General features: G+C 33.3%; 1 protein-coding gene across 9 annotated transcripts in view; it reads left to right on the top strand.

Annotated features, from left to right (window-relative positions):
* pdm3 (pou domain motif 3) overlaps positions 1–12,086 on the top strand; it is a 292,867-nt gene that overhangs the window by 201,356 nt on the left and 79,425 nt on the right. For 6 of the 9 annotated variants that reach the window (XM_067356113.1, XM_067356108.1, XM_067356114.1 and 3 more), the window contains one exon: positions 3,083–3,121. The exons of 2 other annotated variants lie outside the window; for them this stretch is intronic. In XM_067356113.1, coding sequence (XP_067212214.1) covers positions 3,083–3,121 — 39 coding nt within the window. Of the gene's footprint in view, positions 1–2,758; positions 2,778–3,082; positions 3,122–12,086 lie in introns of those variants that run through there. One more of the 9 variants, XM_012363508.2, reaches the window with a different exon arrangement.

Genomic DNA, 12,086 nt, shown 5'->3' with positions numbered 1-12,086 from the left:
TTTAAACGAAAATTAAACGAAAATCGAGACGATTCAAGCTCCTCAGAATTGTGAAATATGTTGATCCTGATTAATGATATATTCGTAATTATATTTTACATTATTATTTTGCCTAAAATATATAGATCAAGGAGAAAATTAATTAATCGCGATTATGAGAAATTGGGAATTAATCAGAGTTGGCGCGAATCGACATTGTTATAACTGAGTATAAGAAACCAAAATCGAACTCGAGGTCAAGTTCTGGCAGTCTCATGTTTCGGTAATCAATTGTTCTCATCGTTGGCATCGGTTAGAAGACGACGATACCGGAAACAATAGTGGCGCGGTAGCGAGGGTAGGCGAGAGGCAGTATTGCCGCGCGAGTTTATCTAGTTGGTTCTATCTTTTATTAGCATCCCGTAGAAGCTATTTCGTAGCCCTTTCTCTATCGCCTAACCTACCCAGGCAGTTTCTCTGGAGTCTCGGCCGTTCCGTAGTCGAGCAGGAGTACCAGAAGTGCGTATTTACGAGCGTTCCCGTCCATAAAGCAACCTCGCGCCTGATTTTGATACATTCTCCACTCCGAGCACTATCTCACGCGCGAATACGACCTACGTAGCCATACACTTGGGATTTATGGTGATGCTGCGCGCGTAAGCGATAGTTTTGTTTTGTATTCCGTATACTTCGAACAGCCTGTGTCCCTTTTTTCCGCTCTCTATTCTCTGGAATTTTGCGGATCTAAACTATTTGGCGAAAAAAAATGTATCCGTATGTATCGCATCAATGTAAACGAAATTATATTGCATATCAATACATATGCGGTATTTTTATGCTCTTTTCTCTCGTATAGCTAATCCTCAATACAGAACTTTTAGAAATTTTTTTATGAGAAAATCTAGAAATGCAAACTGAGTGAAATTGCAGAAATAATAAAACAGGGAATATTATGAGGGAACATTTATTCGCCTGTTAGAGATGCAAACTTCAAGATATATATGCTGTGAAATTTAAAACGACGCAGCAAACGGATACGTGTTGCTGAAACATATATTAGGCGTTGGAGAAATAACGACAGACCGGCGCGCGGGCAGGAATAAATACACGGCAAGCATGAAGCAACCCTCTAGCAGCAGCAAATATGCAGCTGCCACTCTGAGACATATTTTCGTATCCAATATAAAACTTGGCGTAAATCGATGATGTATTGTTTAACCACGCTATTTTTGCAGAACTTTTGCAAGGAAATTGTATAGCATTATGAATCCATACATGCCTTCGGCTAATTAATTAATTTATAATATTAAAATCGCGTTTTGATCGTCATGTGTTACTGACGTGATTTTATCTTTGATTCTAGCATAACAGATTACAATTAAAAACTCCAGATATACCGCCCCGAGAATTACAATCATATATGCGTGCATACGTGAGACGCTATTGGTTGTAGAAAATAAAATGTTACAATCTTCCGTAAAATATGCATTAAATGCCAAAGAAATAATGATGCAGGCAGAGTCGCTTATGCAGGAATAAATGTATGGGAAACGCGAAGAGCCGATTTTGATATTGGATGTATACTGGACAAGGGGCACTCGTCTGGAGTCCTCGCGCAGGTATACGCGCGTATATATAAAGTGTCTGTGCATATCGTAATCACAATATTATGCTGGAATTGGGGGAGGGCCGGGTTTCCCATTTCTATTTTAATAGCATCGGGGATTTCAAACGGGGTTGAGCCAAGCGTTGTGTAATAACTTGTATCCTGCCGAAAAAAAATATCGGAAGGCTCTGCGAGCTGGTTTACGATTCTCGTTTTTCATTCGATGCGTTTTATTGAAGCCATCTCGCAACGCGAATCTACGTTTAAATGTTAGACAAACGCGTGTTGGTCGTCATATGGATTTTTTCTTATTTGTGCTAATTTGTGTTAACGTATTCAAAAAATGCGAAAAGAAGAAAGAACCATGTTATAACTATCGTAACTGTTGCAACTATTCTCTGAATAAATATTTAATCGTAATTGAAGCTCTTTATCTATAAATAGAATAATCTCAGACCAACTTTATTATTCTTTCTTGACAGATTTTTGAGATTATTTGAAGACGAAAATGTCATATACCAAAATATCAAAACTACTATAATTTTGAAATAAAAAGTATTTATAAAGTTAATCAATCGGTCAAAAACTCACGTGTTCAGGCATGTCACATATTGATTTTTACATGCTTACGATATGAGAGAAACTTCAAAAATCTGCTATTAACGGGTAATACGGTTAATCTGAGATTCCTTGTATATTTCTCATTATTTTTAAATTTCCTTTTTTAATGATATTAAAATAAATTGGATTGACTTACCGGGACGATGTACAACAGCGGAGCTGTTTACAAGTTAGTCTGTAACATAGAAAGTATTTCAAATTATAGCAACGTTTAAAATAATCATATAACAAATAATAATTATGCACATTAACTTTTACTTATCTCTTTTATATAAATTTCTAACGAAAGAATATTATATTTATCGAAAAAACTATAATTTGTAAAATGATAATTAATATGTTAAAAAATCTAATAACTATAAATATTAAAAATTGCAAATCTACTGAATTTTACTGAATATTTCAAAGTTTTTATATGCGTTATATGATATAATTTTTTACGTGCAATATTTTTTATATCACAAATAACAAATAATCAATTACTTATCCTACTATAGTTGCTCCAGCGATGCCTTTCCTGAGCGTCTAGAAACTCAGGAAAGACATCGGACACCAGCAAAGCAACTTTTAGGTAAGTAATCATTTATTTGTTATCTGTTGTTTGCAAAATATTGCACGTAAAATATTATGCAATGTAACATAGAAACTTTGAAACAAAATTTTTCAGTCAAAGATTTGCAATTTTTAATATTTATGAGTTATTAGATTTTTTAACATATTAATTATTATTTTAAAAATTATAGTTTTTCGATAAATATGTAATTTTTTCTTAGATATTTGCATAAAAAAGAGAAGTAAAAGTTTAATATGTTTAATAATTATTTGTTACATTATTATTATAAACGCTATAATTTAAATGTATTTTTTATGTTACAGATCAACTTGTATACAACTCCGCTACTGGGCATCATGTCGGTAAGTCAATTCAATTTGTTTTATCTTATAATATCATTAAGAGAATAGATTAAAAAATAATCTAAAATAAGGTATCTGAGACTAACCATATCACTCATTAATAGCAGATTTCTAAAGTTTTTCATATAATAAGGATATAAACATCAATATGCAACGTGCCTCAACACGTGAGTGTTGGACAATCTAATTGTTCAACTTAAATACTTCCTATTTAAAAATGATTGTAGCTTTGATATTTTGATCAAAGATTTTTGTTTCCAAATAACTTCAGAAATCTACTATGAACAGATGACATGGTTGATTTGAAACACTTTGTATAAGCATAGCTGTTTAGCTAAATCTACAAACAATGTACATATATTATTTATGAACTATCAGTGCCTCTAACACATCCATGAAATACCTTACGCTTGTGTAAGTAGAGAAATCAGCCGTCGCACGTGTGACTATTTCAAAAGTTTTATCTTATTTCTTTTGCAAATTTTTTGTGGAACTTTATAAATAAAGATAGAGCAGATATGAAACGAATCAAATAGTGTGTAATATTAGCATAATGTATACTGCAATTATTGTAATGATTGTCCAAGTTCCTGGTAACTGATTTCAATATACGCTTACTTTCACATTCACTTTTCAAGCGAACGGGACGTTTCTTTCAGGAAAAGTAACAGGCATAAAGCCTGCAATTATATGCAATAATTCTAGCGACTGGGATGTGTACCCAAGCTCATATATAAATTAATTAAGGAAGCAAAAACAAATACTTATATATGCATCAAATTATCTTTCTATCTTCTAACTTTTTTCTTCAATTTTTCACTTTTTCCCTTATTTTCTTTATTATACTATCATTTATTACTTTATATTTGTTTAATCACGTGTGAATGTTGAAGTAAAAAACATAAATGAAAATAAATTTTGCATGCCATTAATTTTGATGTAAATTTTTTATACTGATTAATATTGAATTAATTTTAATAGATGATATTAGACAAAAAGCATGAACTCTATAATAAATCAATAGCACTATCTTGCATGTTTATATATTTTGTTTTTTTATCAAATATATGTAAAATATATGTATAATAGTAGAAAAAATAGAACAAAAAAGAGAAAAGAGAAAGAATAATAAGAAAAAAATACTGTAACTGTAATTCTGTATATATTATTGTAATAATATATATATATATTTAAATTTATAATTAACAATTAAATTTATAATTAAGAAAAAATTCTATATATGAGCTGAGGTATTGCAGTTTCTAACTCGTTACATATTCTGTCTTAATAAATTCACTCACCAGTTGTATCTTAGCTAATATAAGTACGCTCTCAAAGTTGTACTTATAAAAATTATATCTATTGTTTTAGTTATTATAAATTATCATATATTTTATCTACATTGATAATATTTAAATATTTAATTATTTTATATTGGCTAAAACATAACTATTATACGCAACTTGCGCAAATAATTATTTAAAAATTTGTATAAATGTGTAATAAATGTTTTAATAAATATTCTAACAAGCATTTTAATAAATATTTAGCAAATATAAATAGTAACTGTTTATATGGGTATTACCACAAAGTTATATGCATATTTTAACAATAAACAAATAATTTACTCACCAGCTAGGATATTGCAGCTTGCTTCAATCCGCAGATTCCATCATAACCTCTACCGCATTAGATCCATTGAAGAATCGACGTACGTTGAAAATCCGCACTTATTGTCAGTTATTCGTATTATAATAAAAAAGTTGCACACTTTATTTCACAAAAATTGTGGATGTATCTACATCGCGAATTCATTACGATACTGTATATAAAACGCGCTTTGTGTCGAAACGTCTCTACGTACACAATGATCTTGATTATTATTACCTCATTCATTCCATAATTCATTCTACGCATGAATGTGAGTGAGGCGAGCGATAACTGTTTGGCGGTCACGCAAAAAATGTAAACATACACTCAACTATGTTTTACCCATTTCAAATCCGACGTGCTGAATTTTCAACATATCTAAAAATATATTGCGTTTATCTTAAGCTCATTCAGGAATCATTTTGCGTATTATTATTTATATCATAAAAATTTGCACATTTATTGCAATTATAATCTTCTTTAATTATATTTCGTAATCGTTATGCATCTTTACTATGCAATTACTATTGTAAATGAAATAATTTACCTCTTATGTAGCATTTGCGTTCCGTGTAAGGTGGAAGTGACGTAGTCAAATGGAGTACAGCGCGCTCTACAGTAGCGAAATGAACTACTGCGCGTAAGGCAGTCGTTACGTCTTTTCCGGCTTGATTCGGGACGCGCGAATACTTCGTGAAAGGTAAATTATTTTATTCACAGTAATCACGTAGTAAAGATGCATACCAATTGCAAATTTTTATCGCTAGAGTCGATTAACGTGGCGGATGATTATCGAAACGTATTATTTACGGCGAATGTTTGCGGTTAATAGCGTCGATCGTTTGACCATTGAACCGTATGTTTTAAAGAGGTTATAATTTCAGTGAGATGCAATTTTGGTGTCATTGGGCGGTATTCATAGTCCGTTCTTATATTCAAGATCGTCTTAAGCACGAACTTATATTCGCTCTCTTTGTCAGACACAATCTATGTGTGACGAAGAGAGCGAATATAAGTCCGTGCTTAAGACAATCTTAAATATAAGAACGGACTATGAATACCGACCATAGATATTGAAAATAATTTCTATATTTGCTTAAGAAAATATAACCGTACCTTTTTTGGGTGTAGCATATTGAAATCTGCTCATCGGAATTGAAGTAGACATAGTTGTGTATGTGTTTATGCCTGATAACCTTCGCGCGACCAACAAGACGATCGTCGTTTGTGTCGCTCGCTTTGGACGTGTGCACAGTGATATGTGGAATGTGTAAGGTAATAATAATCGAGATCAGTGCTCAGCATTAGTTAGATATTTCAATCAGTTTTCGTGATTGATGCCTTCTTTTCTTTTCTTACCGCGCGCATTATAACAACTAAGGTTAGGAACGCTATCTAATTAATGAGTAGATTTTTTCTGTAAGAACTGTTATGCATTTTACTTAAATTTGAAGATTATTGCAATTTATGTAGAATTATTAAAATTTATTGTTAAAAATATTGTTTTTCCAATTTTTATATTTATTTCATTGAAATATCATGACAATAAATTTTCATGTTATTTGCATTATCATGATATTTCAATGTAATAAATATAAAAATAAAAAAATATTTTTAATAATAAATTTTAATAATTTTTTTTTAAATTCAATGATCAATTCTCACCTCAAATTTAAATAATCAGGGTTTTTATAAGAGAAAAATCTACTTATTAATCTGATAGCGTCGCTCCTAACGCTCCGCTACATTGGCCCGTCCCACCTGTTACGGCGCGTACGATAAGAAGAGGAAAGTGGGCATCGATCACTAAAATCGCTTCAGATGCTCAACTATTTCCAAGCACTGATCGACACTATTATGTACGTAGACGCGTTTCAGTGCAAAGCATGTTTCGTGTACATTGCGCCGGAACAAATTCGCGACGAAGATATATCCGCGATTTTCGTGAAATAAAGTGTGCGGATCAATTTTTCTTTTGTGTACGGATAATTAATAAATGCGGATGTACGTGAATCGAAGTGATGTTCGTCGATTCGCCGATGGATCTGATGCGGAAGAGTTTATGATGGAATCTGCGGACTGAAGCTAACTGCAATATCCTAGCTGGTGAGTAAATTATTTGTTTATTGTTTAAATATGTATATTATTTTGTGGTAATACATACATATACAATTACTATTTATATTTGTTAAATATTGATTAAAATGTTTGAAAATATTTGATAGAATATTTATTGAAACGTTTTTATTGCACATTCATACAAATTTTTAAATAATTATTTGCACAAGTTATTGCATATAGTTATGTTTTAATCAAAGTAACAATACTTAAATAATATTGACATAGATAAAATATATGATAATTTATATAACTGAAATGTGTATAAATTTCTGTAGATACAACTTTGAGAGCGTACTTAGCTAGGGTACAACGACCGGTGAGTGAATTTATTTATTATATCTTTAATTATACAAAATAGTGACACCTTATTTTTATTTATCAATATTTGCAATATAATTGCTGAAAACTGTGCTTTGACAATAACACTCTTGTTTGCGATTTGCATTTTTACATATAAATAAAAAAGTATAAGATTATTTGTTTTATTTTAACAGTAAGAAAGTTCAAAAATGTTACATAAATTATAAAATTTATTATATATTTAAATTATTAACTTATACAATTTTAGAGGAGTTTTTTAATATAAATATACATATGTATAAAAGAAATTTTTATGTAGGTACAAATTATAAAACATTCAAACAAAAATTTTATAAATACAAATTTTTAAAATATGATAATCAATATAATTTCAATATAAATTTATGAATATAGAGTTTTTGCTTAATCTTCTTAATAAGTTTAATTGTTTAATACTTTTGCAAAAGAGTGATTAATAAAGTACAGTTTCAAATGCACAGTTTGTTAATGCGACAAGGAGGTCCTGATTAAATACAATTGCTCATATAGCAATTGGTATAATCAGTTTGGTTCTGTGATGTTTGTTTTATAAAACGGATTTTTTTTATTAAACGTCGTAAAATTTGACGATTTTCTGAATACGTCATACGTCGCGAAAAGAGCTTCTTTTGCAATGGTCAAAAATAATTAAAAAGATATCGATACATTATATTTTTTTTACTGCAATTATATTAAAGTTTTTATGATAACCTGAACAATTGCTAACTATTACTGAATTTATAACTCACAGTTGAGGCTCGAAATATAGTTTATTTCGCACGTGCATTTTGTTTATTGCGGCATAAATTTGCAACACATGCGTGATTTTTGTATAAATGACAAATGCGCGTTGACTTTTGTTTGGTAATATGACATGGATTTTTGATATTTATTGATGGAATTGATGCGAAATAGAAACAGCATAAAAAATTATGCTGTTCATGATAAGGCGGATTATTTAGCGAATTGAGCAGCTCGCAATATACTTTAGCTGATGAGTATGTACATTATTTGATTATTATTTATATGTGTCTAATTGTGAATACATACACACATACATAATTACAATTACATATTCTATTTTATAATAGAATTAAATCTTTTTCTATTATTTTTGTGCAGTCAAATTATAGAGTTGAATTAAGAAATTAACGTTGAGATAAATAGCTAGATTCAAATAAACGTCAATTTGATGTTATAAAAAAAACAATGGAAAAATTAGAATAGCTCTAAATAATGAAGCAATTAGAAGTTAAAAATATCGGGTGTCGATGCGTCGAATACGGAAACGGTGTCGTTGCCGACTGTTTTACAGGATAGAAAGTTCTTCAGGGAGCAGAGGATTAAAAGTTTACTTTACCAGTGGGCGAGGGGGGTGGCGGTTAGCAAGAATGACTCCGAGAAGTTAAGATCCATGAGAAAGGAGTCTGTAAAGTTGCTGAAACTTTTTAGCAAGAATTAATCACCGGAAGATGGTGACTGGTCCTTATTAAATTGCGACCTCGCCATTTATTTCGATGCGGTTAGTCCAAGCGATTCAATTTGCGGCCACGGCATTGCGCAAATAAATTACGTTAGCTGACATTATCGTCATTAATGTTATTCATCTCTTGAGAGTACTATCCATTGTAACAGATAATTCTTTTTTTTCGCTTATACCGTTTATGATAACTCGAAATTTATCCGACACAATCTCGCCGCAATATAGATATAACAAAGATACACTCTATCTCGCGGACAAATAATGGTTTGCTGGGGAACAGACAATCCTAAGTGAAGCTGCTGATACGCATTTCGCGATCGTACCGGCGCGCGGCGACCATACACATACACCCACGCACACACATACACACACACTCTCCGCAAATTGCATTTTGCGCTACGTACCTACACGTTAACCAGTGCGGTCTTTATTATGTATGTTCAGCGTATGAATCCTTGATGGATTCCAGATACCTCATTACACCGCTATTGACCTGAATCTTTTATTATCTTTCCACCGCGTAGACACAACGGTGCGGTGGTGGTGGCTGTGCTCATTATACTGCAGAAAATAATCATTATGTCCATTGACCGGAGGGCGGGTAGGGAGGGCAATTTTATTTTCTGTGTACGCCGCCGCGCCGGTGAATACGTCTCTGATGACGATTAGTGGCCCTTGGCATCCTTAATGACCGCTCACACACAATCGTCTCGCCTCACGCTTACGCGTTGACGCACGTACGCTCGTTGGGTAATATCTCGATCTAGGTGGTTGAACATGATATTCGGAGCAGAGAACGTTTAATTAGGCAACACGTGGCAATGATCGCGTGGAACACTGAATAGCACTCTATGGCTATCATGTCTTTCCGAAGACAGGTATTACCTGATTTAGTCTCTAACGTCAAACGGCTAAAATTTCAGACGGGAATAAAAGTGTTCATATAATTATACCACATGGTCGGCATGTGTAGCTTTAACATGCATTTCAAGGGGTTGAGCACGAAAAGGGGAGATAAAATCAAGCAACTGACATCATGGTAGCATTTTTTTTTTTTTTGTGGACGATTAGTACCTTGTAGCATACTAACGATACCTCGTATATATTTATATGTCGATCGCCTGTTTCGGATAAAAATAGTCAGCCTTGAATATAGATCTATTTTTCTAAGTAGATATTTCAGAACTGATGGAAGAGCGAATAAATGGAAAACAATTTAAATGACAAATAGCAATATTTAATTTGATATTTCGTATAATTTAGATAAACAATTATAATGAAGATAATATTTTCATCGATATAAAATCATCAATATATATTTCAAAAATATCCATATTAATTTTATAATCATATTATATCGCGTTTTTTATATTTGTAAATATATTAATCTTCGGCAAAATATTGAAATCTTTTTGCAATTAAAACAATATTAATAAAACGTCGAAGTTGAAATTTGGCTTTTGTTTCGATTTTGAAAGATATGCGCGAGATATGTAGAATCATGGTCAAAAGCCACGAAGCATCGGGTGGAGGCACGAAGGCGCGAAACGAGTGTGGAAAAGGGGAAGGGGCGAAGAAGAGGCGAGGAGAAAGTGGAAAACCGAATAATCGTCCAGCTCCGACCTCGGTGTCGGTTAGGAGCTCCGGCGAAAAAGAGGAGATGAAATGGACCGTCCGACTGACAGGAATTTACATCCTCTCGTGCGCAATCTGCGTGAGTGAATTGTGTCGTGTTACCGTCCGGAGAATTAGATCCGGAAAATCCGTAATAATTACTCGAGCGCGGCGCTCGCCGAAGCATCCTCTTCCCTCCGACTTTCACCCGCTCTCTCGCGCGCCCTTTTTCCCTCCCTTTCTATACCGTCGCTCCCTCGTTTCGTTTCTCTCACCGCCACTTGACAGCGTGAAACACAAAAATAAATAATGATTCACCGCGCAGCGGCGTTGCCCCGGAAAGAAACGGCTTCAACCGAGCCTGCGAAACACGCTGTCGGAGAAAAAACGCACGCGGTAACGGACTCATTTAACTCACGCGCGTTTTCCCCACGGTGCATCGCGATATATTACGACGAGCATGAATGCGCGTGTGGATACGTCAGCATCTTCGGAACGCAATGCTCACCGCTACGATAAAATCCAATCTATTTAATCTTTTTTCTTCTCATTTATATTCTTATCTCAAATTTATTTTGGCACTTTAATCGATCGCGATGCTGACCGATTTTAACCCGATTTAAGAAAAGCTGCAATACTTGGAGGCGAACGCTCGCGATATTAGATCGCCAGATACTTTTTGACCTATTTGCATTGCGAGAATCGTTAAGAGTCAGCGGAATAACGCCGCTTGCTAAATTCGTTCTGTCTTCCTAGAATGGCGAGACCAGTTCAGCATGGTTCGTTAATGTAGCTGCTTAGGAACAGATGTAATTAGTACACTTAATGCTTAATGATTTATACGTAGTGTTCTCGCGATTTAGGTTAAATGGAGTAACATGTGTTGTAGTTAATTCATGCGCGACACTGTTTATGAGCTTTAAGCTTAGCAATCACCATAGAACAAATAGATTAATTAGGGAACGCTTTAAAAAGCTAATAGAAAATGGGTTAAAATAAAAACGTTTATCCGTGGATTTTGTAGTAATATAATTTTTCAAATAAAAGTGAACAAACTTTTGTCTTAGTAAAATTCTTAAGTTATAATATTCTTACATTTTTGCCTTTTGTTAGATGTGCATACGTAGAATGAAGCTCGCGCTCGTGGTCGAATGCCAGAAAATATTCAAATGAAATTACGATACGCTACAAAATACAGCGGACGCGAAATTGTGTTGCTTATATCGTTTCACGTATTATATTTGGCACTTGGATTTTGTCGATTTTGTACATTTCGATGTTTACTATATAGTGAGTGCAATGTATCCGCAGTGTGGATAAATTGTAAAATATGCTTTGCGTTAAATCGTTACGCTAATAGAAGCACGCGCACGCAAATCGGTAATTGTAGGAAGGACTTGCTATTTGAAAGGGTTACAACAGCGATGACTAGTACGGTCGATTGGTTCGCACGAAATTCGAGTTAATGGAGCGCGCGCTGGTAATCAGGGTGGAATTCGAGTTCATCACTTTCTCGATGACTGTTTCGGGTCATCGTTCACTGGCTCGCGTTACCCATCGAAAATGATAATTTGCTCATCGTTGACGCAACGGGCCATCTACTCGCAGCGGTAACGTTTTCCTTCTTCGTTAACGTGACTAATTACAACGCGTTATAAATTATTAATAATTCGTGATTTGATGCACTCAGTGTTTATTTGTATATCATACAACAATTAGCAAAAAATAGTTTGCATTGTATATAGTTATATATAAAAT

This window comes from Linepithema humile, chromosome 5, assembly GCF_040581485.1.
Source record: "Linepithema humile isolate Giens D197 chromosome 5, Lhum_UNIL_v1.0, whole genome shotgun sequence".
NCBI lineage: Eukaryota > Metazoa > Arthropoda > Insecta > Hymenoptera > Formicidae > Linepithema > Linepithema humile.
The sequence above is the reverse complement of the archived record's forward strand: the minus strand, read 5'-3'. Positions and strand labels throughout refer to the sequence as shown.